The sequence below is a fragment of the Camelus ferus genome, chromosome X (genome assembly GCF_009834535.1).
Source record: "Camelus ferus isolate YT-003-E chromosome X, BCGSAC_Cfer_1.0, whole genome shotgun sequence".
NCBI classification, from domain to species: Eukaryota; Metazoa; Chordata; class Mammalia; order Artiodactyla; family Camelidae; genus Camelus; species Camelus ferus.
The window spans coordinates 42,741,713-42,767,503 of NC_045732.1; the positions used below are offsets into that span (position 1 = coordinate 42,741,713).

The 25,791-nt window shown below is 48.8% G+C and overlaps 2 protein-coding genes across 2 annotated transcripts; both read right to left on the reverse strand.

Moving 5' to 3' along the window:
* Nucleotides 1-564: 564 nt before the first annotated feature.
* ELK1 (ETS transcription factor ELK1) lies at nt 565-14,556 on the reverse strand. The gene is made up of 6 exons (XM_032475609.1): nt 14,387-14,556; nt 6,765-7,008; nt 4,055-4,504; nt 2,865-3,353; nt 2,062-2,163; nt 565-1,978 (listed from the first exon to the last, which is right to left on the reverse strand). The coding sequence occupies exons 2-6, from the start codon at nt 6,972-6,974 to the stop codon at nt 1,880-1,882; spliced, it is 1,350 nt and encodes a 449-aa protein (XP_032331500.1). The 5' UTR covers nt 6,975-7,008; nt 14,387-14,556; the 3' UTR covers nt 565-1,879.
* A 1,203-nt stretch (nt 14,557-15,759) lies between these two features.
* On the reverse strand, nt 15,760-22,508 carry UXT (ubiquitously expressed prefoldin like chaperone). The gene is made up of 7 exons (XM_006191731.3): nt 22,380-22,508; nt 22,096-22,202; nt 21,034-21,115; nt 20,832-20,899; nt 20,449-20,556; nt 16,071-16,134; nt 15,760-15,855 (listed from the first exon to the last, which is right to left on the reverse strand). The coding sequence occupies exons 2-7, from the start codon at nt 22,191-22,193 to the stop codon at nt 15,805-15,807; spliced, it is 471 nt and encodes a 156-aa protein (XP_006191793.1). The 5' UTR covers nt 22,194-22,202; nt 22,380-22,508; the 3' UTR covers nt 15,760-15,804.
* Between the last annotated feature and the right edge of the window lie 3,283 nt (nt 22,509-25,791).

Below are 25,791 nucleotides of genomic sequence, written 5' to 3' on the forward strand. Positions count from 1 at the left end.
CACAACCTGTCTCCCAAACACTGAGTCATCTGCTTACATACGGTGCCGTTTCGCACCTCTGCACAGTCCCTGACAGTCTCGACCACACTTTCGTGCCCATGCAGGCTCTCAAACATTGTTTTGGTTCCTCAGTCTGTCTCGCTCACCATCAGCCTGTCAAACAGTGAGTGATGTGCAGTCCCCACTTCCTTCTCATAAACACTATTTCACGCACCTGTCACCAGTTTCTGGTATGGTACCTTCATCACTCATTCAGTCTTAACGGTGGTTTTCTGCCACCCAGCCGCAATTTCTCACATAGACAGTGTCAAGTTTGTGGTTACAACTTTCACTCTCTCGACACAGACGCATGTTTTCAAGAACATAAATACACCATCACAGCTTTCCATGGTTTTCTCTTTTTCACACCCCTGCTTACCAACCTGTAATCTCTACTATTGTTTCTGACACATGCCATCTTGCTCTCTCTCACAATCAACCTCACACCCTCACTGCCTTGCACACGAAGCTGTGCCTTGTACCCAATGGCTTCAGGGAAAAAAAAAACGCTAGGAGCCTCCAGCATCACCTTTAAAAATATATATTTACAGGAATAATTCCCCATTCTCTGGGACTCTTAGAAAAAAAAAAGATCCATTATTTTTGGGAAGTAAAACAAACAGTGGAGACAGGTGTAGCACCGTCCCCCATATCACCAACCCCCAGTCCCCAGGCCCGGGCTGGGCCGATGCTGACGGAAGGTGAACCCAGGAGTCCTTTGAACCCACTCTTCTCCAGCCTGGAATTCAGATAGGACAAGCTTTATGTCCCTCACTCCTCCCTCCCAACTCCAGGGACACTTAAAGGGTCCTTTGTACCCGCCCGCAGGAAATTGGGGGGCTGGGAGGGAGGGAGCTGAAAATACACGTTTGGTATCAAAAATAAACACTTGGGGGTGGCAGGATGATTCCCCCCTCCAAATCCCTTCCTTCCCACCCACCCCATCTCAGATATAGGAAGAGATGCCTCCCTCTCCCCTATTGAAAAGCCCTGTTTAAAAATAGATTATACTATCAAAATGGCAGGGGGTGGGGGACAGGGAGACCTGGAGTACTGGCTGGAGGGGCCCCCCAGACGGGGACCTCTCCCCCCAAAAAAAACCCTCCATTGGGAGGTAACAGGCAGGACCCCAGGAGTTTGGCAGACACAGGAATGGCTTCTCAGGGGAAGAAGAAAAGGGGCATTCCTCCCTGGCCAAGAAGGTGGTTGAAAAGGATAAGGTGTCTGAGAGAAAGGCTGGGGAGGTGGAAATTCCTATTTCCAAGGGTGTGAGTCTTCCTTGGGCAAGACTCCCAAACCGTTAAATGGCACAAATTCTTCCTGGACCCTTGGGGAGGGCCGGGAATAATAAACTACAGCAAGCTAGCTCTTCTACCCACACCCCAACATGGAGACAGGGCTCCCTCAGCTCCCCAAGGGCAGGCTGAGAAATAAATAAAGAAAGGTCCTTCTCAAGCCAGACCTCGATTGTCTCATCTTGGGGAAAGAATGTGGAGACAGGGGAGATGCCCTCACCAACCCCCTGAAACAGTTGGGCCAAGCTCCTCCCAGTGGCCTTCAAAAAATAAATAAATAAACCGCCCCCCACCACTTGCAGTAGGAGACGTGTAAGGGCGGCCACTGGGGGACTGACCGAGAAGAGAGAAGTTGTATGTTTTTTTTTTTTTTTTTTTTGTGGAAGGGCTATTGAGAGATCCTTCTTCCTAAGAATCCCCACCCGACCACGACCAGAGCACGAGTCTGTCAGCTGAACTATGTTTCTCCTTGAGACGGCTGGCTGGAGAGAAGTTCAGGGCATGGATGGAGTGACCCCAGAAAGGGGTGGTGGTGGTGGTGATAGTCATGGCTTCTGGGGCCCTGGGGAGAGCACCACGGGGGTTGAGAGGCCATCCACGCTGATGGAAGGGATGTGCACCTGGGCGCTGCCACTGGACGGAAACTGGGGACAGAAATGGAGAGGTCATGAATGGGGACCAGGCTGGGGTCTCTCACCTTTTCCGAGATGCGGGGAGCTGATCCTACCTGGAAGGAGAGCTTGGCAGGGCTACGGGGTGCAATGGGACTCAGGGTGCTCCAGAAGTGAATGCTGGGGGGTAGCGAGCTGGGCGTCAGCAGCACCGGGGTCTGTGGGAAAGGGGTGGGCAGAGCTTAAGTGAGCAAGAGGGCAGGTGGGGGGAAACCAGAGGAACTCGGTGCCAGCCCCACCAGATTTCCCACTCATACTTCCAAGGTCATTCCTCAAAAGTGCACAGGCCTAGACCACAGTAACGACTAAGACCATGCCCCTGACAGCTCTCCAACTTTACACAGAGGTCTCCTCCCCTCCTAACTCCTGAGGGCCCACTCCCAGCCTCAGTGGGCAAGACCTTCCGGTGACAAGACCCCATCTACATGCTGTTTTCAAACCTCACCATCCCAGTAGTTCAGGGTCAACTTCCAACTCTTATGTTCCACCTGTATACCTCACAGGAAACCCACTAAGCAAACCCCAGACCAAAAAGCCCCACTCAGGTTCCTCAAGCCATGCTCCTAACCCAGAAACAGTTCCTGCAGAAAACCTCTAGGGCTCTTCAGTTCCTGCCCACAAAACTCCCCAGACCTGCCCTTCTTTTGGGCATCAGATCCTTCAGCATTGCTGACTCGCTCGCCCTGCATCAATTAAGCCCCGTCCTTTGGCACAGCCAATCCCATTCGATGGTCCCTCCCTCCCGCTCACTCAGTGGTAACGGTATTGGCCATCGCAGTTAGTCTAACTCCTCCCTCTCCCGCCCCGCGCCAATCCCAGTCGTCCCAGGTGCCAGCCCCGCCCCTTTGCAGGCTCTCACCAATGTGTGCGTAGGTAGCAGGGAAGGCGTCAGCGCTGGGCCTGGCGCCTGCAGACCCGAGCCAGTTCCTGATCCTGGAGTCCGTTCGGGTCCCGGCCCACCCAGCAGGCTTGGGCTGAGTGGAAGCTCCAGGTCCCGGGGCTTCCGGCCCTTCTGAGGCTGGGCGATCTCCGTGCTGGAAGCTGTGGAAGCCGCAAGGCCACCCACCTGCGCCGCGGTTTCCATAACCACTGCGGGTAGCCGGGCTGGCACGCCCTCTGCAGGGGGGACTTCGGGCTCCGACTTGGGCTCAAAGGGCTCGGCCTTGGGCTCAAAGGGCTCGGCCTTGACGGCTTCCAGCACAAACCCCGCCTCCCTACTGGCTGCAGCCTCTAACTCTTCCTTAGGCTCTTCCACTTTCACTTCTGGGGGCAGTGGCCGGCCCAACCCAGGCTCCATATTTGGCTCTTCGGATTTAAGGTTTGGGGCCTCGGGCGGGGTCAGGATGACCTGGGAGAGGAATGAGTGCAGAGGGGGTGTGTAAGGATTGCTGGGGTAGTGAAGCCAATTATTTCCCTTGGAAAGCAGGACTTGGTAGTGGGGGCAGGTCCTCTAACAGGACGTGGACGTTGCCAAGGAAGTGGGGGTTCTTCTGGAGTAGGTCCTTATATCTGGGGGCAGGGGACCTGGGGTGAGACACCTGATGGCTGCAGGGCTGCCTTTAGGGGCGGGACTCCAGGGGACACTGCCCTGACTCATGAAAGCCGTGGTCTCAAACATCTGCTTTATGGATCAGAAGCAGGTGCCTCATCTGGAAACTAGTTAAAAATGCAAACTCTCAGGCCCACCCCCAGACCCACCTAATCAGAAACTCTAGGGGTGGCCCCCAGCAATCTATGGTTTCAAAAGCCCTCCAGGTGATTTCTGATGAGTGCTAACTGTGTGAGAACCAGTGCATTAACCAAATACATTCAGGGTACCTACTACATGTCCGGTGCACTGCTAACTGTAGTGCACTTAATTTCCCCCTTCCTTCCCAGGTTTTGCATAGCTTTCCTCCCCATCCCTTTCTCCAAGGGGACTTCTGTGTCCCTCCTTCCACAATATCTCCTTCAATAGGACGTTTATGTCCCTTCTCCTCCCAGCCCCCCTCCCCCATTTGGGAATTGGGCATCCCTCCTCCTACTGAATTTCCACATGCCAGTCCTTACCTGCAGAGGCAGGCCGGCCTCCTCAGCCTCCAGGCAGGCCTCCAAGGGGCTTGGACTGGTGCTCCTGCTCCCTGAGGGGGGCACTGCTGCTCCTGCAGGGGCAGTGTTGGGGAGCACAGAGGCAGGCCGAGGATGAGATGGTGGCGGTGGCTGCGGCTGCAGGGACTGGATGGTGAAGGTGGAATAGAGGCCTGAGCGCATGTACTCGTTCCGGCTGCTGCGCGCCAAGCCGCCTGGGCCCGCTGTTCCTGCACCCTTGGGTTGGCCTGGCTTCCCGGAAGCAGCGTCCCCGGGGAGAGTGTGGACAGCTGCAGGGCCCGCATTTGTCACGGTGGAGGTGAGCGACACCTCAGGCTGGGGTGGGCAGTCCTCAGTGGAGCACCCCGCGACCTCGGGGTAGGACACAAACTTGTAGACGAACTTCTGGCCGCTCACTTTGCGGATGATGTTCTGAGAAGGGGGAAACAGGATAAAGCGTCTTAGGAGATAGGGCCAGGGAGGGTGTGGATGCTGAGGGGGTGAAGAGGGGTGTCTCCCAGTGTCTTTCTTTCCCTGTGCCCCTTTCCTGTCCTCTTACATATGCACTGTTCCACCTCAGTGTCCGCCTCCCCACAGGCTCCCCTCTCCCGGCTTGTTTCACATCTCACCCCATCTCCCAACTTGGGGGCTCCACCCTTCTCCTCCACTTTCTCTCCGTCTTCCCCACCCCGATCCTCCTCTCTGTATTCTCCCCCAGCTTCTCCCTCTTCTCTGTTCTCCCCTCCACGTCTCCCTCTGTCACTCTCTCTTCATCCCCATCTGTCCCATTCTCCCACCCCACACAGCCACACCCACTGGCTCCTCTCCACACTGGGGCCTGCCTAGGGCAGTAGATGCGGGAGCAGGCTTTCCTCCTGGCTCCAGGAACCAGGGGTGTCTGTGGGCTCACAGGGCCAGGCCTTGGGGGTGGCTGCTGGGACCCAGTTTTGGAGTCTAGCTAATGCAGTAAGACAGGAAAATGAAGTCATCGCTCTAAGTATTGGAAGAGACTAAAGGAATGTAGAAGACTGGGGGGATGAATTGTTAATAAGTATGAATTATTAGAGGATTATTTAAAGCTGGTGACACAGATGTGGGACAGGGCAAGGTCACCAGGGAGGACAGGATGCAGAGCCTCATTCTTAATACTGCTGTGGAGGTTTACACTAAGGCAGTTAGAAACTGAAACAACTGAGAGCACCTAGCAAGAACATTAAAATACTGTAATAAATATTGGGGGAGTCTCAAGCTGGCTTGGGCGGGTCACAGAGCATGTTTGGGGTATTGCAGGATAGTCTGAGGGTCTCAGGGATGTTCCAGTGGCCTCAGAGCACAGAGTGAGGCAGCCTCATTATTAATGCTGTTTTGACAGTTTGTGCTAAAAGATTAAAATATAAAAATGGAATAAGTGCTATAAATGATTAAGGGTGTGCAGCACAGGTCCAGGGCTGTTCTGGGGAACAAGAGGCATCTGGGAGGGGGGGCACTAGGGCACCCTGGAGACATCTAAATGGTGGTCACGTATGTCACAGGGTGGGTTTGTGTTTCTCCGAAAAAGACTGAAAAGGGATATTCATTAATATTGTTTTGGAAGTTTCAGTGAGGGGTGAGAGGAGGTGGGGGGACTGGATGCAGGCAGCCAAAAGGTACATACTACCAGTTATAAAATAAATAAATACTAGGGATGTAATGTACAACATGAAATACAACGAACACTGCGGTATGTTACATATGAAAGTTGTTAAGAGAGGAAATCCTAAGTTGTCATCCCAAGGAAAGAATTTTTTTGTTCCTTTTTCTTTTATTTTGTATCTCTACGAGATGATGAATGTTCACCAATTATAGCTCAACAGAACTGGAAGAAGAAAAACAGTGTTTTGGGAGTTTCAGGTAAAGAAATAAGGACATGAAATAACTGGTATAAACATGGGGGTGGATATCTTGCACTGGTTTGGGAGTCTGAGAGGATACGATGAGGAAAATGTACAATTTTAACTCCAGGAACAAGAAGACACAATAAAGTAATTGATATAAATGTTGGAGTGGACCAGGGTTGCTCTGTGAATAGAAGAGGATGTGGTGTGGAGGGGGCATTATACCCGTTGTTTTAGAGATGTTAGCTAATGGAATAAGAGAGGAAAAGAATTGATAAAAGTGTTGAGGGTCCTGGAGGATCAGGTAAGGAAATGTTAGCGTAACACTGTCACGGAGGTTTTGATTCTAAGAACAAGGATATCCTGGAATTCTTATTCTGGGATAAGAGCAGATTATGAAATAACTGCGGGGAGCCCAGGACTGGTCCAGGACGAGGAAGAGTCATTATTAATACTGCTTTCAAAAGTTCTGGCCAGAGGAATGAGGCGAGAAAATGAAATGGTGTGCGGGGGCATGGTGGGACAGCAGGACGCTGGGGCGCTCAGAGAGTGGAGTGAGTAGGGGTCAGCGTTAATGCTGCTATGAAGGTTTTAGCCAAAGCTAAAATAAAATACAAGAAAATAAAATAACTGCTAAATGGCTGGGAGTCCCAACATTGGTTTGAGAGTACCCGAGGATGGGGCACGAGGTGGTAAATTTTAACACTGTTTTCAAAGCTAGAGCTGTATCAATTAAGACAAGAAGATAAAATAACTGATATAACTGTGTGCGTGTGGAGCGGGGAGGCGGTTCCCAGCCCGGGTCTCAGACACCTTACCTTGTCATAGTAGTACCGCAAGGCCCGGCTGAGCTTGTCATAGTTCATGTTGGTCTTATTCTTACGGAGCCCCCACAGCCTGGCCACCTCCTCGGCATCCACCAGCTTGAACTCACCGCCATCCCGTGAGGTCCAGGAGATGATGTGGCCGTTGCCTTGCTCTCTCAGCAGCTGCAGCAGAAACTGCCACAGCGTCACAGAAGGGTCCATCGCTGGGGGAGCGCTCACGCCATCCCAGGGGTACCTGGAAGGCAGACAGCTCGGAGTTGAGAGGCTGTGGATACAGGAAGGGGGAGAGGTCGGCAGGAGGAGGATTCCTTTCTTGCCTCCACGTGTTCTCAGCTCCCACCATCATTCCCTGAACACCCTCAGACTAAATTCTAAGCTCCTCAGTCTGGCTTTGGATGACCCCTGCAATGGGATAAGACTTTTGGAGATGCTAGGATACTGTGAATATATTCTGCCTGTAAGACAAGTGTGAACCTCTGGGGGCCAGAGGGCAGACTGTGTTAGGCAGAATAATGCCCCCCTGCACCCAAGATGTCCACATCCTAATTTCTGGAACCTGTGAGTATATTCTGTTACCTGGCAAAAGGAACTTTGCAAATGAATTTAAAGTCATGCATCTTAAGCTGGAGAGATTATTTAGGTGAGCTCAATCTAATCACAAGAACTTTTTTTGGGGGGGATTACAATGTGTCCTTGCTGCTTATTTATTTTATACGTAGCAGTTTGTGTCTCTTAATGAACTCTTCATAAAAGCAGAAGGAGGCAGAAAGGTAGATCAGAGACATGTGATGGCAGAAGAGGCAGAAGGGCTTCAAAGCATGAGAGGGACTTGACCTGCCATTACTGGCTTTGAAAATGGAAGAAGGGAGCTCTAAGCCCTGAAATGTAGTGGCCTCTTAAAGCTGGCAGTGGCTCTTAGCTGACAGCCAGTAAGGAAACCGGGCTCTTAATTCCACAACCCCGAGGAACTGAATTCTGCCAGCAACCTAAATGAGCAGGAAATGGATCATCCCTGGAGCTTCCAGAAAGGAATGCAGCCCTGCTGACATCTGCATTTTAGCCTGGTAAGACCTGTGCTGGCCTTCTGACCTCCAGAACTCAAAGATAATCATTTCTGTTGTTTTAAGCAGTTAAAAAAAGTTTGCGATAATTTGTTACCGTGCGAATAGGAAGCTGGTATGATGCCTCTCACCTGAACATTTTCATTTGCATTTTCTACCACATCAAATGTCAACTTTTCCAGTGTTGGTGGTGGTGGGGTTCCTCCTGCCAGCTCCTTGAAAAGGCTGTTCACTCCATGTTAGGTTCCCTTCCCCTGCCTGGAAATCATCTTCATCGTTCAAATCCCAGCCACAAAGGGCCTTGCCTCTATGAAAATTCCTGAAACTCAGTGTCTGCTCTCCTCTGTCTCCCTACCCCGCACTCCTCTGAGCTGTTCCTGTCTCTCTGTGTTCTCCTTCTTGAAAACAGCAATAATTAACACTTATTGAGCGCTAAATACGTGCGGTGTACCAATCAGAGGCAACATGGTCTCCTGGACGATCATCTAGAGCCAGACTGCCAGGGCTGGAATACTGGTTCTGCTGCTTATTAGCAGTGCGAACCCGGGCATGTTCTTTAACCTCGCTGTGCCTCAATGTTCCCACCTGTAAAATGGGGATAATAATATTACCACCTAGTTCATAGGGTTATTGGACAGATGAAATACACTATGCCTCGGGTATGATAAGCTCTTACGAAATACTAGTTTCTGATTTGTTCCTAAATCCTTATCTGCTACTCTGAAACCTGATTCGGAACAAAATAAGGCTCTTTGTGGTCTTTATTGATCTTCACTGAGTGTGACTGTTCATACATCTGGCTGCAGACATCTGAATGTGGCTGACGGCAGAGCCCACTCAGGGTGTTATGTAACATCCTGTGTACGTCCCTTCTTACCTTTCTAAAATCTGAGAAATTCACAATTTTGTGAAACACATCTGGCCCCAGGGGTTTTAGATAAGGGCACGCAGCCCTGTACTGCTATTTTGATAGGTATTGACTCATTTCGCTCTCATCACAACTTTGGGAAATAGGCACTCTGATTATCTCTCATTTATAGAGCAGGAAGCGGAGGCACAAAATGTCTACATGACATTTACAGGCCACACGGCTCTGAGTGGCAGGGCCAGGATTTGGACCCAGGCAGTCGAGTTCTAGTTGTCTAAGCTTTTAAACCATCAGATTAAACTGCCCCTCATACTGACTGTGCCCTCAGCATGTCCTGCAGAGAACAGGACCTTCCCTGGCGCCCCCCTCCCCCATAACTCCTCTTTGCTGAGTACAAGATAGAAATAAACACGAGCTTCCTATTCCTCATGGAATGAGCTTTCATCAGTCAACTGTTCACCTGGCTGGGAGTCTTGGGTTAAGGATGAGACTTTCCAAAATCGGAAGGTTTCAGAGAACCTCTCTCTATTATTTATAGCTTGATTCTTCAATCTGTCATGAAATACAATATGAACCTGTTATGTCTGAGCTGTTTTGAAGTGCCTTCAGCAGACACAGTTTTAGGCAATTATGTAAGTCACCAGGCCACCAAGTGTCCAGATTAAGAATCCCATCATAAGAGACCTTGCTGGGTTTTTTGGAAGGCTTGTTTGTTTCAGAGGCACAAAGAGTCCAGTGTGACTCCTGGTGGCAACGACAGGCACTTTTACCAGTTCCTCTTTCAGCTGCAACAGAATCTATCAGTTAAGGTGAAATCTGACGGCTGGCTTCAAGCCTCAGCAGCACACAGGGTCTCCTACTTTGTTTCCTGTCACATCTCCCATGTGACCCCTAGTAAGAGTTCCAGTAATATGCCTTTACTTCTCTGTATTTCGTTCACTTAACGAGCATCTTTTGAGGGCCTACTGTGGGCCAGGTGCTGGGGATACAGCAGTGAATAAAACAGACAAACATTCCTACTCTGGCAGAATTTACAGTTTAGTAGGGAAGACAGACAAGAAACAAGAGAATGATAATATGTCAATGGTGATAAGAGCTCTGGGGGAAAAAATGAAGCAGGGAAGGAGTTATTTTTGCAAGGGTAGTCAAAGAGGGGGCGGTTAGTCACTGAGGAGGTGATATTTGAGCAAAGGCTTAAGGGAGGTGAAGATGTCAGGTCTGTGATGACCTGGGGGAGCAGACGTCCAGGCAGAGGAAAGAGCCAGGGTGAAAGGCCCTGAGGCAGAGAACCTGGCAGGTCAGAGGAAGAGAAAGGAGGCTGGCTTGGTTGGGGAGAAGGCAGTGAGGGGAAAGGAGGAGGAGGTGAGAACAGGGGGGCAATGGGGAAGGGGAGGGTGTAGCTCAGTGGTAGAGTGCCTGCTTAGCATGCACAAGGTCCCAGGTTCAATCCTTGGTACATCACTAAAAAGAATAAATAAACAAATAAACCTAATTACCACCCTCCCTGCCCCCCAAAAGCTCTCCAGAGGGGCAATGGGAGCCTGACTGAGTGAGGCTTTTTTGAGCCCTTTAAGGGCTTTGATTCTGAGTGAGACAGGGGGACAGGAGCCATGAGGGGGCTGTGAACAGAGGGGTGACAGGCTGTGACTTGGATTTTAATGGGATCCCTGTGTCTGCAGTGAGGAGATGAGGGGGGCTGAAAAGGCTACTGTAATAGTCCACATAAGAGATGGTGGTACTAGCAGCAGGACTGGTGAGAAGTGGCTGAGTTCTGGATAAAATCTGAAGACAGAGCGAATGGGATTTGCTGACAGATAGGATGGGGCAGGTGGAGGGGGGTGAGAGAGGCACTAAAGGTGATTCTAGGTTCCTGGCCTTATCACCTGAGATGGGAGCACTGCGGGATAGCAGCTTTTGGGGGCAGATCAGGAGGTCAGTATTGGAGATGGTCAGTCTCAGAGGCCTGTGACACACCTACGTGTATGCTACGAAGAGTCATATTAACTTACAAAATAGGAACCAGTCATACCGTCCTTACTGTGGACTGCAAACCATTTTAGTCATTTAACTCCTTCAAACCACCACTATGGGTGGGCATTATTATTGCCCTCTCATTTTTCTAGACGAGGAAACAGAAGCACAGAGAAGTTAAGCGATGCGCCTAACGTCACACAGCTGGAAGCCAGCAGAGCCAGGGTTCAAACCCAGGCAGATTGGCTCTAGGCAGTGATCTGAGCCACCTTACAGCACCAGATCTCTACAGGGAGAAGCAGAAGGGGAGGATCCTAGAGGGTGACAGGATGCTATTTCACACAGGGTGAGCAGGGAGGGCTTCCCTGAGGAAGTGACATCTGAGCAGAGACCTGAAGGAGGAGAGGTCACAAGCCATGCTGACATCTGTGGGAAGGGTGCTTCAAGCCGAGAGAACAGCATTAACAGAGGCTGTGAGGTGGGCCCACGCTTGGCATGCTACATCATGCGTGCCCTGAATCCATCCAGTTCCCACTGCTGAGGATATGTACAGGCTGTTGTTCTCCCTGCCAGGTGTGCTCGTCCCCCTTCCCCGCACACGGTGAACCCTCTATTACACACATCGTCAAGCTCTGGCATCTCCCAGGCAGAATTCATTCTTCCTCTGTGTGAGCCAATGTGCCGAATAACCTGTCTGCTCCTGCAAATCTGTTCTTCTCTCTGGGTCTTCAGCCTCATACTCCTCTGTCCTATTCTAGCTGTGTGACCTTGAGCAAGCTACTCAACCTCTCTGGGTCTGTTTCTGCATCTGGAAAATGGGGGATATAGTTCACTCACAAAGTAAAATATCCTCAGGATATACCTGCTCTCAAAGGCTTTTGAGAGGATTAAATGTCAGTATATGTAAAGGACTTAGAAAAGTTATTTCTGGGGCATGGGAGACACTCAACAAATGTTACTGTTAGCTAGCGTGACACCCTTCTCCCTCCCCTAACCACCCACCTAACCTTACGTGTCAGCATGGCCTCACCATCTGGCCCCCACCACCTTTCTGACCTTGCCTCCTACCCCTCCCTCCACTAGGCTCCAGCCACACTGGCCTCCTTCACGGTCCTTGAGCATGCCAGGCACAATCCCACCTCAGGGCCTTTGCACCAGCTGCTCCTTCTGCCTGGTACACTCTTCTAGACATTTACAGTTCCCTTCCTGACTTCCTTCAGGCCTCAATTCAAGAGTCACCTTCTAAGTGAGGCCTGCCCTGTGCCTAAGATTTCAACCACCACAATACTGTATTCCCACCTTCCCTACTTCACTTTTCCTCCTTAGCACTTGCAGCACTAACATACTACCTAATTTGACTTATTTATATAGTCTGTCTCCCCCCACTCTTAGCAAAGGTCTGCTCCACAAAGGCAGGCATTTCTGCCTGTTTTATTCCCTCCCGTAGCCCCAGCACCTAGAAGGAGGCCTGGTACTCAGTAGGTGCTCAGTCAGTGTTTGTCGAATGAACAGTCCCGACTAACTCCTCTCTTAACTAGCTGTCATATGCCTTCTCCATCTCCACTGGCCCCCCAGCCCTGATTTGTCTGAAATTATATTTTTTCCCACTCATTTGTGCGATAAATTCTTACTGAGTATCTACTACGTACTAGGTATATTTTTAGGTGCTGGAGACCCAGCAGTGAATAAGCAGACAAAAACCGTAAGCCCTCGTGGGACTCCCATTCTAATGCGGAAAGAGAATCTATATGATGAACATGATGAACTGGTAAGCAACACAGTGGGTCTGATGGTGATAAAGGCCAGAGGCACAAATAAAGCAGAGAAGGGGCAGAGTCCTGCTGGGTGTGCAGGTTCAGATGGTCAGGGACAGGTTGACATTTGAAAGGAACCATGCAGAGAAGCGGGTGTTCTGGGCAGAAAAATAGCCAACGCAAAGGCCCTGAGGCTGGATCATACCTGGTGCATTTAAGGTAAGTGAGGAGGTCAGCATGGCTGGAACAGAGTTGGGGGCGGGTAGGAGGTAAGGCCGGAGAGATTACTTGTTTTATGAACTCGCAGGTATTCTTTATTTAAACTGGAGTGATTTGAGCTCTGATTCCCCCATTTGACACACGAGGAAACCGGTGCAGAGGGAAAGTGGTTAAATCACTAAGGTCACAGGGCTGCTGAGATGAGGGGGGATGGAGGGGTACTGTGGAATGGAGACAGCTCTGCTGGCAGAAGGAACAGCAAAAACAAAAGCTTGGCAATGGGAACTCATTTGGTATTTAAGGAGTGGGGCCTCAAGTGGGGTGGGATGAAGTGAGAGAGGAAAGCCTCAAAAATTATCCTAGGTTCTGAGGGGCAACCTCATCTGGTACTTCCTGGGTCACCTTTGAGTAAGGTATTCGACCTCCCTATGCCAGACTTTCCTCAGTGCCTAGCTCACAGGGTTGTGGTGTGGATGAAATAAGCTCATCAACATATAGCATCTTGCCTGGTACACAGTAGGTGCTCAATAAGTGTTGGCTCCTAGGGCATTGTCACTACCACTAATGTGTTCATTTAGTGGAGTGAGGCAGGATGTCTTAGTGGTTAACAGTGTGCATGGGGGGGGTGTTCCAGAGTGAAAAAGACCTGGGTTCAACAAGCACACAGGCTGAGCCACTATTGAGGAGGGAGGGGAGCAGGGAAGGCCACAGACTGATCCACCACAAGGAAAGGAGGGGGGAAATAAAAGCACACAGGCTGACCCTCCTGGAGGGATTAGAAAGCACTGATCTCATAGGAGAGGATACTGGAGAGGTGTGAATGCCAGCACATGGGTAGCAGGAAGGCCAATGAACAGAGCCACTGAAAAGGTGGGAGTGGGGGTGTGTGTGTAAAGGCTCATTTTACTTACTAGGGGCAAGGAGAGCAGAAAAGCACACTGACTTCACAATAGTGGAGGGGAGAAAAGCCATCACACAGATTGCTAAAAAGGAGAGGGGACAAGGCCACGGAAGAGGCTACTGAAAATGGGGAGATAGAAAGCACTAAACTGATCCACTATTAAAAAAGGAAGGGAGAAGCCCAAGGACTGGAGTGACAGTCTACAAAAAAGGGAGAATAGGGCAATCATCTGATAAATAGGGGGACGTGAATACAAGCATGTAGACTGATCCACTGTAAAATGATGTGTGTTTGTGTGTGTGTGTGTGTGTGACATAGCCATGGACTGAAGCATTGGGGAATTGAAGGCAGGAATACAAATTCACAGATTAACTCACTGTAAAGGTGGGGGTTACAATGCCACGGATTGACTCACTACAAGGAACAGGAGGGGTGATAAAACAAGGCCACAGACGGGGCCCCTGAAAGTTGAGGACAGAAATACAAACACTCAGATGCACCTACTGTCAAGGAGTTGGACATCGTCAGAGACTGGTTCCCTGTAACCGGGGGTAGAGGGGAAGACCACGGACAAGTCTACTGTAAGGTGGGGTGGGGAGAAATATTAGCACGCAGACCGATCCATTATAAAACAGGAAGGGGGGTTAGGCCACAGTCAGATCCACTACAAGGGGCCAAGAGAGGGGACAATGCCACAAGCAGGTCCACTAGCCGTGGTGGTGGCGGTGGGGAGTTGAACACCAGCAGGCCACGGGCCAAGCCACATCCCCCCGCGCGGGGGCGGGAAGGATACGTGGGGTCACGGACCAGGCCCTCCACCCTCCAGGCCCCGGGCTCACCTGTGCGTAGCGCAGTGGCGGTGTTAGCAGCTCCGGGGGGCGGGGGCTCCATGCGCGGCCCCACCGCCCCCCAGGCCCGGGCTCCGAGGCGGCGGCGGCGGCGGCGGCGGCGGCGGCGGCGGTGGTGGCGGCGGCGGCGGCGGCGGCGGTGGCAGCACCTAGAAGCCGCCCCTGCCTTTCCCCACCGCTCACGTGGGCCCGTGAAGGAGGAGCCGAGCGTTCCGCTGCTCGCTGATTGGCCAAAGCGCCAGGGTTCGACCGCGCGTCTTCCAGGGTTGGGGAGGCGGGCCCTGCCCCACAGAGCTATGCTGTGATTGGCCCGAGGGAGACTGATGGAACGCAGATGGCCGTCTAGGTTCCGAGGGGACGTGCTCGGCCCCGCCGGTGCTCCACGTTGATTGGCTCCAGACAGACAGATAGATTGACAAGGTTCTGGGGGCGCCTGCCTCGCACTGATTGGCCTATATGGGCTTGATGGAAGACAGCCAACCTCCGAGGATAGGGGTGGTTAGACCCTAATTTGTGCTGATTGGCGGGCGAGGGACTCCCAGACAGCTGCCAGAATACCAACCGGGCGGTGCTGCTCTCCACGCAGCTCAGCGGAAGCAGGACTTGTATAGAAGTACACAGGCGTAGCAGCCTGCAGGGAGGTGGTCTGGCCAGGGTTCTGCGTAGGCGGGCAGTGTAACTCTGTAGTGATTGGCTAGAAAAGACTAATTTAGAACGGAGCAGAGAGGTAGGTGGGCCGGACAGCTGCCAGACAGGCGAAGGAGTGTTGAGTGACGGAAACTAGATGCCTACGAGGGCAGGGTCGAGCTGCAGCCAGTTATAAAGGGGTGGAACCTGGCTCTGCATCGTTTGGCGGAAGCTGGACTCAACCTAGAATAGGGGCCGGACCAGGGAGGGCGGGACCAGCCCTGCGCCCATTGGTGGAAGCTGGAACTATTTAGAAGCTGGGGCAAGGCCAAGGTTTGGCCTAGACGGGCGTGGGTGTAATTTAAGGTACCTGAGGGACGACTGGGGTGTGGGAGAGGGGTAAACCTTAGGGCCAGGAGTGAAAGGCTGATTGCCTTGGGGAACAAACCTCCACCCTGAATCGGCCCATTCTCTTTGGTAATTCAAAGTAGTGTACAGTTAAAGAAATTAAAGGAAGGGTCAGTGGGGGCCCAGGTTGCCAAGGTGAAGGTAGAGAGGGCAGAGCAGAAAGTCAAGTGGCAAATTCTGCCAGGAAACAGGCTGGAGGCGGGACTTCAGTGGTGCTTTAAAGGTTCCACACAGACTGGATTTCTGGGCCTCTTAGTAACTTCGTGCTTTAGAAACCGGGCACTTCAGCAAACAGGAGGAGTTAAGAGGGGAAAGAAGGGTCACGTGACTCAAAGACATTCAGGCTCTTTAATGTCAGGGGAGGTAGGACGCGGTCAATGGTGAGGCTCTGGGAAATTCTGCAGGCCTTGTAGTTCTCTAAGCCCCTGAAAGAGAGAACAGAAGAGATTGAACAGAGACTGGGTCCAGGCCCCACCCCAGGTTTGCTGGGATCTCCCTTCCCTCAGAGCCGGCCTGGCTCCAGTTTGACTCCAGTTTAGAGGGAAAGATGGTCCTTCCCATCTCTGGCTCTCTCCCTTCCTCAGGTTACCACCCTAAACGATTGGAAGTAGAGTCTGGGAGTGGGGTGAGCTGCTCTCACCTCAAGCAACAGGTGGATATGGGCCTTGATATTCATGGAGTCCTTGGTGAGGCTGTCGCTGAGCCTGGAGGAAAGAAACAAGAAAGGGCGAAGTGGGCCCCACTTCTGATCATGAGGATGATGCTTCCTCACCACTTCAAGAACTACCGACGTCTTGGATGACTTCCACACGGCAGGTGGTAAGACACCCTACTACCTGACCTGCTCCTATGCAGAGATGCCTGGCCGCCATCTGGACTGCACTGATTCGAAGACATTTACTGAATGCCTACTCTATGCCAGGTTGTTTCAGGTACTGGGGATTTAGCAGCAAACACAACAAACAAAAATCTCAGCCTCATGGAGCTCAAATTCTCATGAAGGGGGACACATGATGGAATAAAATATGGAGTATGTCAGATGGTTTTAAGTATGATGAAAAAATTAAGCGGTAAGAGGATAAGGAGTGCAGGAGTAGGGGCTGTAATTCCAATCAGAGTGCTTAGGGATGGGTTTACTGAGAAGCGTTTTGAGTCAAGACTTAAAATGAAGTGAATCGTGTAGATATATGGAGAAAGAGTGTTAAGGACACAAGGGGTAGCAGATGCAGAGGCTCTGAGGTGGGAGTGTACGTGGCATGTTTGAGGCACAGCAAAGAGGCCAGCGTGGCTGGAGAAAAATAAGCGAAGGGGGACTGTAGGAGGTGAGGCCACAGACAGAGGTCTGCAGCGGGGACAGATGCTGTGAAACCTACAAGGCCATGGTGAGGACTCTGGCTTCTACTCCAAGTGAGATGGGGGTCAGGAGAGGATTGTGATCAGAGAACAGAGTGAACTGACTAGGGTTTAAGAGGATCCATGTGGCTGCTGTATGGAGAACTGACCAGGGATCAGGACAGCTAGTGTGGAAGAGGAAGTCCAGTGAGGAGGCTGTTGGACTAGTCCAGGTAAGAGATGCAGACTCAGGCCACACTGGCAGCAGTTGAGGTGATGAGAAATGACTGGATTTTGGATACAGTTGAAGGTAGGGTCAACATGATTTACCAAAGGAGGATGTCAGGTGTGAGAGGACTTGAGGAAGACACCAAGGCCTAAGCAACTGGGAAGCTGGAGTTGCCTGGAATCACTCCAGCCCTGGGCTGTTGAGTTACATGAACAAGCCAACCGGGACTGGTCTCACCTGAAAGAATCCTAGTTGATACAAAGGGTCAAGGAAGTCCTTTCTGAGGCAGGATGAATGAGTAGGAGGGCCTTTTCCACAAAAAGTCCAAGAGGCAGGAAAGAACTTTTTGAGGAGCAGTCAGGAGGCCAGAGTGTTAGAAGTTAAGTGAATGGTGGAAGGAAAGTGGCACAAGATACGGTCCAAGAGGTAGGAAGGGGCTGGATCATGCAGGGTCTTGATATCATGATAAAGCATGTGGATTTTATTGTGCTGAACTATCTGTCAACGTAGGAGTCAGTTTTAGGAAAATTGAATACTGTTAAGAAAAGTAGAAGGCAACAACATAGGATGTTCAATTGGAAAAAAAACCCAGTATGAACCCATTTATATATCACCATCTCCCAAATTTATATTTTCAGTCCAGCTCTCTCTCCCAAACTCCAGCCTTGGGAGTTTTAACTACTTCTTCAGAAAATCAGCTTCAGTGTTTAATGAGCACCTCACAGTTAACAGGTCCTAGACTGAACTCCTGATCCTCCCCTGCAACCAAGTCTGCTCTCTTCCTGTCTTCTCCATCTCAGAAAATGGCCATTTCATCCTTTTAGTGGCTCAGCCAAAACCCTGGACTCCTCCCTGTTTCTCACACTCCACATCCAACCAAGCATTCTGTTCAAAATTGCAATGGCTCCATCCCCGGCAATGTTTATCTCCATTCCGTGCTGTTCTCTGTAGCTTTGTCAACCTGTCATTTACTTGTTAATTGTCTGTCTCCCCTGACTAGAATGTAAGCTGTGTAAGGGCTGACATCTGGTTGGCTCTATTCCCCGCTGTATCCCCAGGAACCAAAACAGTATGTGGTACACAGTAGGCACTCAATGTATGTTGAATGAATATGTGAATGACTGCTTGACTCACAGGAACCTGAAGTCCTCAAAAGAAAATAAATGGCACAGGATATAAATGGAGCAGGGTGTTGTTGCCAGAGAGCAAGAATGCTTTCAAGAATATCTGGGGTAGAGCTCAAAGAACAGAGGAACGAATGTGATCAGCGCCTAAGGGACAATCTGAACATTAAAAAAGAGAACAAAGTTAGTTAATGGTACAAGCTTATTCTAAAAGACTATGAGTTCAATACTTAAAAAAAGGAGAAAAATATAAAAGTTCACCGCAAGCGAGGTGCAACACAAAAAGGATAGGTTTAATTTATTGCTACTGATTTAATATGTAAGACAGTGTTACTAGTCATATGGTTATTGTTTGTTCTATAATCATATCTGTTTATGCGTGTGGATGGGTACGCCTTTCTGTGTAAAGAGAAAGAATATACACAGAGAACTGATCCCCCCAGTCCCCAAACAAAGAAATAGACTAAGAACATGAAGGACTGATACACTGTTTTGGTTACATAAAATAACCTGAAGGAAAGTTAGTTTATTTAAAGTGTGTCCCAAATAAACAAGTATTTTTTTCTCAAAAAACCAAGTATTTTAAAGAAGAGAGTGAGCTACACAGACTCAAATCCTCATCTCCTATAAAGATTTACTTTCCAGGGAGTCCTACTAATTATAATAAAAGAATAAGAGATTCACATTTTCATCACACTAATAGACGAGGTTGATCAATCAAAAAGACCAGACAAGGGGGCAGGCAGTGACAATTTAAATACCTCATTTTGGGTTCAGACATCAAGTCCCAAACAATTAAAATCTATCTGAAAGGCTCAGGAATCCTGTGACATAACAAGGAAAGCTTTGTTCTAAAAAAATGGACTTGGTCTAAATAGCCACCAGTTCAGAATTGCGTTGGCCCAGGAAACCAGGCCCCTTGACCAAACTATTCACCAACTGGTCTAATCACTGAGATTTAGGAATCTTGGCAGGTCTGAGGCTCATTTGGGTCTATGAACACTGAAAGCCTGAAAAGGTCTGAAAAGGGGAGGATTATTGAAATCTAAGAGAGGCAACTCTGGAAGAAATGAATGTAGGAATAAAGACAAACATTACCTCAAAGGAACTTTAGATCAGTGGTAGTCGCACGTGAAATGTTGTTAATCTAAGTACACTGCTTGGCATCACCTCATTCACTCCATCTGGGTTGAGTGAATGCTCACCATTCTAGGGCAGTTCCTCTAATGTGGCAGGCCCACTGGTCCCCTAGTCAGGAATGCTCTTCACCAGATAGCCCCACAGCTTGTTCGCTCAACCAAGTGACCCAAATGTCAGTTCCTCTGGGAGGCCATCCTGAGCCACAATTCCCCCTCTCTGCACGGAAACTTCAACTCAACTGGAGCCCATCTTTTCTCCCCATGGTACCTCCCTCACCACCACTACCAGAGATCTGCTTCAATCCCCACTTTAATTGATTTCCAGCAAACGGTTTTCAATTCACTCAACAGAGTGCCTACTATGTGCTACGTGCTATTCTAGTGACTTGGGATATAGACAAAATCCCACCTTCTGCAAAGCTTATATCCTAGTGGGAGGGGGCAATGAACATTACACAGTAAGGAAATTACCCAGGAAGTATTAGGAGGTCATAAGTGCTCGGAGTTAAAAAAATAAAAAAAACAGAACAAGGGAGGGGAGTCAGGGGTGTCAGGGGTTGCAATTTTAAAGTTGTCACCGAAAGCCTTGTTGGGGAAGTAACATTTAATCAAGACTTAAATTTGAATAAGGAGAAAGGAAGCCATGCAGGTACCTGGGGAAAGAGTGCTGTAGGCAAAGAGAACAGCCACCACAGTTGCCCTGAGGTGGGAGCATCCTGAGGGTGTTTAAAGAAGCCTGTGAAGGTCAGCGTGGTCAGAGCACAGTGGACGAGCAGGAAAATTAGCAGGAGGTAAAGTCAGAGGTAACTGGTTTTATTGTTAATGATTTTGAGACAGACCTCCAGGATCTGGTCAAAATTGTGCTGATGTGTAACAGTTACAGTCCTTCTAGAATGCAACCCTTCAAGAAACCCTTCTGTCCTGTTCACTGCTGCTTCCTCACCACCAAGCACAGAGCCTACAGCAGATGCCCGATAAAGTTTTGTGTGAGTGACCAATACAGAGACGATTTATTGAGTGCTTGTTAGGTGCTACACCTGGGGCTGAGCTTTGCATCCCCACTTTCCTCAGTCCGAGCTCTGAGGGGGAAGGGAGGTGGGTCCCTAAGTATGTATCATCGCAGGCAGCCAGGGGGGAAGAAAGGTGTTGCAAATGGTGGTGTTTTCAGATACTATCCTCATGGAAAGGACTTACTCTGTGAGGAGACTGCTCTTACGATCAATGAACTTGAGTGCTTCTGCCAGTGTCAACTCCAGGAAAAAACCATATCCAAGGGCCACGTAGATCCGTGAAGTGTCTGGGCTGAGGAAACAGTGGTTAGAGGAAGTGGGGGAGTCCTCATCACTGTTTAGCATACCACACACAGTTTATTTAAGGTTTTTTTTTTTACTGCCCTCCCCAGCCTTCCCCAAATTAAAGCTCTGGGAGGGCAGGGATTTTGTCCTATTTTATATTTACTGTCACATCTCCAGCCCCTAGCAGTGTCTGGTATGTAGCAAATACTCAAAAAATATCTGTTGAACGAAGGAAGGGGGAAGCTGAACCCTGTGGGCTCAGAGGGGCAGGTAGACACTCACACCACTGTGTCAACGAAGAAGTTACAGCCCAAATCCACCTGCATATATAACTCCGAGTGATTAGCTTCCTGTGGGACCAGGGAAAAAGAGGTAGGGGTCAGTGGTCAACTTTTAATCAGGTGACAGGTTTGGGGCTGGGGTATTTCCCTCTCCCCCCGCCCTTTGCCCACAAAAAGAAGGTACCTAACCCTGGCATCTTTACCTGGAGTCGCTCAATGACATTTCTCAGTTGAAGGTATTTGGCCAGCTGCTCATATACCTTGTCACGATGGTCCAGCACCTTTCTGATGGGACATGATGGGACAAGAGTAAAATGGTGACCAAGAGGAAGCCCTGGCCCTCTTGGAATACCTCATATCGTGACCCTCTGAGACTCTCATGTCACCATGCCCTAAGAGGTGTTTTTGTGCAGAAGTCAAGATTTGGACTCTGGGTCAGACTGCTTCGGTTTGAATCCAGGCTTTCCTTTTTACTAGCTGTGTGACTTTGGCAAGTGAGTGACCTCTTTGGAACTCAATTTCCCCATCTATAAAATAGGGATGACAAGTATTACCTCATAGAGTCATGAGAAGGATTAAATGAGAGTTAACTATAAAGTACTTAGAATAGGGCCTGCCAAATAGGAAGCTCTACATATGTTATAGCTATTATTTATTAGTCTTCTTATTACACTCTATTCCCAATGCCTCCCTTCAGCCGGAATATCCCATTCTTACCGTAGAAAAATCCTCCATCCTTTTTAGGATGCTGATAATCCTAGTCCTGAACACTGTACTTCATGCTCAGATTAATAATGATAGTAATAACAATTTTTCATACTCGTTGAGCCTCTAGCATCCAAGTTAAATCATTTACAAGGACTGAACCCGTTGAAAACTCAAAGCCAGCGCATGAAGGTTCAATTAACTTCCTCATTTCACAGATGAGGAAACTGAGGCACAGAAAATGGAAACGAGTTACATGTTCGCACGGAAAGCGAAATAGCCAAGCCGGGATTCGAACCTGTGAACTCCGGCTTTGGCACTCTAGGTCTTAACCTTTAAGCGCCATCCGAGGCCGCGCATGCGCGGACACATTCTTGACTAAGACCGCCATGTTTCTCCCTCCCCCGTCCCGGATATCGCCCCTCCTTCCTACTCGAATGGCGCACGGGGCTGGCCTTCGAAAGCCTTGCCCGCCAATCAGAAGGCTACACCCTGACTTCGAAAGCCCCGCTCACCACGTGGACCGCTCCACGCGCCCCGCCCCCTGTTCTGTCACTCACTTCAGGTCCCGCTGCAGCACGTCGCAGATGAAAGCCTCGTAGCGCAGCACTTTCTCCCCCGTGGCCTCCACCGCCCGCCGTTTAGGGGGCGTCGCCATGATGGGCTCCTGAGGAATGGGGAAGGGAAAGACCACGTTGACCACTCAGTATGGTCTCAAGCACAGTACATCTGCACCCTCTCAACGTTGGGAGTGGGATCGTCCGGCTCAGGCTGGGGGTTCCGCCTTCTGCCCCTCCCAACTCTGGAACTCTGTCACCCAGGGACACCCAAATGCGGCCGTTACCTGAGAGCCGCCGGCAAAAAGAACGATTGGTAAGAACCGCGGCTTCCGGGTGGCGCGGATAAATGACGTACGACGAGGGCGCTGGCCAACCAAATAACCAGGTGGGGAGGGGCGGGCCTGAACGGAAGAAAACGCCGGAGTGAAGAGAAGGGCGGGGTTTTACCGAATCCGATGAAATTACCGGAGGCTGCAGTCGGTGGGAACCGGGAGCGCGCGGGGAGCCTGTGGGGACCGTGCGTGGCTGGTGGGGGTGGGGTTTGATGGGATTTGGCGGGTTCTGGGGTAGGCGGGACGCACAGGTGGAGGTAGACAGAGAGTAAAGCTTTTAGCATTGAAAAGTCAGAGCTTCGGAAGCAGATGTGCAAAAAAATCGATTATGGGTTTGGTCTGTAAAAAGGAAAGTATATCCCTGCGAGCTACCGCCCTGGATTTTTGATTTTTCACAGGGAGGTTTGGGTTTGACTCCCCAAAATTGGAATGAATGTGAGCATTTAAAAAAAGTTTTTAAACGGAGACCAATTTTCTAAAATACACCTTTGATGACTCCAGCTCTGTGGCCCCAAACCCATAACTGGAGTTCAAGCAGAGATGGACAACGCACTATGTCTAATCACTTCATTAAATGGGGACGTCAAATGGAGTGTCGCTGAAGTCCTCTGCCCAAGATAGGTTATCTTGTAGTTAAAAATAGGTCCTATGTTTTTGTTTAAATGTGTAAACTTTTTACTACTTTATTTTTATGTGCTCAAATTATTGAATGGATTTATTTCCCGTGTTAGATTTTCAAATGACAGCATCTAACCCAGCAAGTCCGGGCTTGATCCTGAAGGAGAACCCTAATGCTTGATTCCCCAAATGCTATTCCTGCCTGCAGGGCCTAGAGCACCCATCCCTATCAGGGAAGTCTTCCCAGATAATTTGTGGGCTTACTGTCTAAAAGCAAGTTTTGTTTCAAATGCTTAATACCTAAGCAAGCCAGGCTTTTCTTTGCCCTTAGAACAAGATGATTGCAAAGGAAATATTAAGAATTTTAAAAGTAAATCTTCTCCAGTTACATATAGTTAAAATGACGTTTAGTGTAATTGAAACACACTCTAGGTGGTTAGACACATATTACCGAGTTAATCTATACCATTTTCCTGTGAAAAGGGATGTTACATTTATTACCTTTATACATGGAGAACACAGAGTTCTGATGAGCTGGATATGGGTCTGTGCAAGTCTATTAACTTACATTTCACCAAAACCCCCCACATTTTTTACTTTTAAAAAACGTTTCCAACTTTATTTTTACATTTCAAACCTGCGGAAAAGTTGGCACCGAACACCCAGGTTTTGAATTAAGGTGTAATTGTTTAGAATATTCAGTAAGTCTTTTAAAGTAACTGAACACCCATATAGTCTTCACTTAGATTCACCAAATGTTAATATTTCACTGTATTTGCTTTTTTCTCTTTTCAAACCACACAGTAATTGTTGACATGTCCAGGAAGGGATAACAGTCTTTGCTTTCAATTTTTTGTATGCAACCATGATTATTATATTATGATTGTTTCCTTGTGACAAGTTTCTAGAAGTGGAATTTATTGATCTAAGAGAGGTCACTGCATTGTAAAGCAAGTATTAAGTGATAGTTGTACACCACCTACTCCCAATAGCAAACTTCCACATCTAAATTTTACATCAGGGGTCAGCACACTATGAACCCCCCACCCCCAGTTTGCTGACCCTTAATGTTTTCCTACTGTCTGCAAGTTAAGAATACTGTTTACATTTTTAAAGACTTCAAAAAAGGTGAAAAGAAGAGTATTTTGTGATACGGGAAATTATGTGAAATTCAAATTTCAGTGTTCAATAATAAAGGTTTAAACAGCCACACTCATTCGTTTACTTTGATGAAAGAAATTTTCACATATTGAGGTATAAGGAAGTCATTCTGGCTTATACATGAGTCAACTTGAATTTTATGCTAACTAAAACAGCCTGTTTGTGGCCAATCAAATATACACTGTACATCTGCTTTAATTATTAAAGAAAAGGGCAGATTGACCAGACGTAAAGAATGTCCACGTTAAAGATTAAATGCCTGCCTTCCTGGGCCATCAATGCTGGTCCTCCTTCGATAAGACTCCCTTCCCAGGTGCCAAGGCTATACTGATTCTCTGTGTACATGCTGTTTTTTTTTTAAACTTTGAAGGAAAGTATCCCTGACTTGTTTGATGTTCTCTGTTCTGACAAGATAGAAAACTGTGCTGAAAACCATGTTTCTCTGGAGCAATTCCTCAGAGTGATCTGAGAGGCTGTCTTCTGGGCTCTAGTCCTCAGTTTGTCTCAAGTAAAGCTCTTTTCTATTCCTATTCCTATCATAGATTGCTTACTGGTTACTTCTGTCAACAATTTAACGTCTGTGACTGGTTCCATGCTATGTCAACCAAGAATTCCAAGAATGGAGGCTTGGTTGAAATAAAGAGGCATTCATTTTGAGTTTGTTAGGACTAATCTGGGAGACACAGACTCAAGAAGCACTTGAATTGTGTTCTGCAGGACTACAAAACGGAAGAGCTTTATAAAGGCAAAAGAAAAAAATCCAGTGAGTTTACATAAATTTTCAAAATTAGGATTGGAGCTGGCAAGAAGTAAGGGTGTTTGTTAAGCAAGCATTGATTGGGATTCAAAATGCTTACATACGTGCCAAGGGTTCGGGGTGGTGGTGGGAACTTTGAAACTGCAAGGTTGCAGCTAGCAGCTGCTAGCAGATATCATTTTGAAAACGGCTGCTGGTGTTCTTGAATTCTATACAGTTCGGAGAAAATTCATGTTCTCAGTAGTGCCAGGATACGCCTGAGAGCAGATCCTCAAAAGCTGCCCGACTCCATTTTTGTATGCCTGAACTATGATTACTCCATTATGTCAATTTGTCATCTCTACAACGGCAGAGTTGAGTAGTTGCTAAAGAGACCACGTGGCCTGAAATTCCTAAGGTATTCACTATCTTACTCTTTACAGAAAGTTTGCCAGCCCTACACCATCACGTCAGTCACCACTTCATAGGTTGGGGCTAGAAGCACGTGGCCCTCTCTGGCTTCCACTGGTGACCTCTTACCCAGCTTACAGGTAGACATTTTCAGGCTGGTGCTTCTGGGAGATATGAGGCTCTCATATCTCCACATATATTTTCTCTTCCTCCCGTCCAACCTCCTACCATCTAACCTCCCCCAGCTATGACCAGAGATCTCTGTCTTTGCCTTTACCCAAGATGAGCAAGAAACGAATGAGGCCCAGATGAGTTATGGCTTATTTGTTCATTCATTGCCTATTTTATTTTCCACTGGATATTTGGAACCTGATAAGAACACATCCCACAAAATTGAAAAGTAAAGGTAGGATCACAGAAAATATGAAGTAAAAGATT

Coding starts and splice junctions, on each gene's coding strand:
- ELK1 (XM_032475609.1), bottom strand. CDS start 6,974: ATGGACCCTTCTGTGACGCTGTGGCAGTTTCTGCTGCAGCTGCTGAGA. Junction 4,505..6,764: donor TGCGGTACTACTATGACAAG/GTAAGGTGTCTG, acceptor CCCCCTTCTCAG/AACATCATCCGCAAAGTGAG. Junction 2,164..2,864: donor TGCTACCTACGCACACATTG/GTGAGAGCCTGC, acceptor CCTTTCCCACAG/ACCCCGGTGCTGCTGACGCC.
- UXT (XM_006191731.3), bottom strand. CDS start 22,193: ATGGCGACGCCCCCTAAACGGCGGGCGGTGGAGGCCACGGGGGAGAAA. Junction 20,900..21,033: donor ATGTCATTGAGCGACTCCAG/GTAAAGATGCCA, acceptor CTGGTCCCACAG/GAAGCTAATCACTCGGAGTT. Junction 16,135..20,448: donor AAGAGCAGTCTCCTCACAGA/GTAAGTCCTTTC, acceptor TCTTTCCTCCAG/GCTCAGCGACAGCCTCACCA.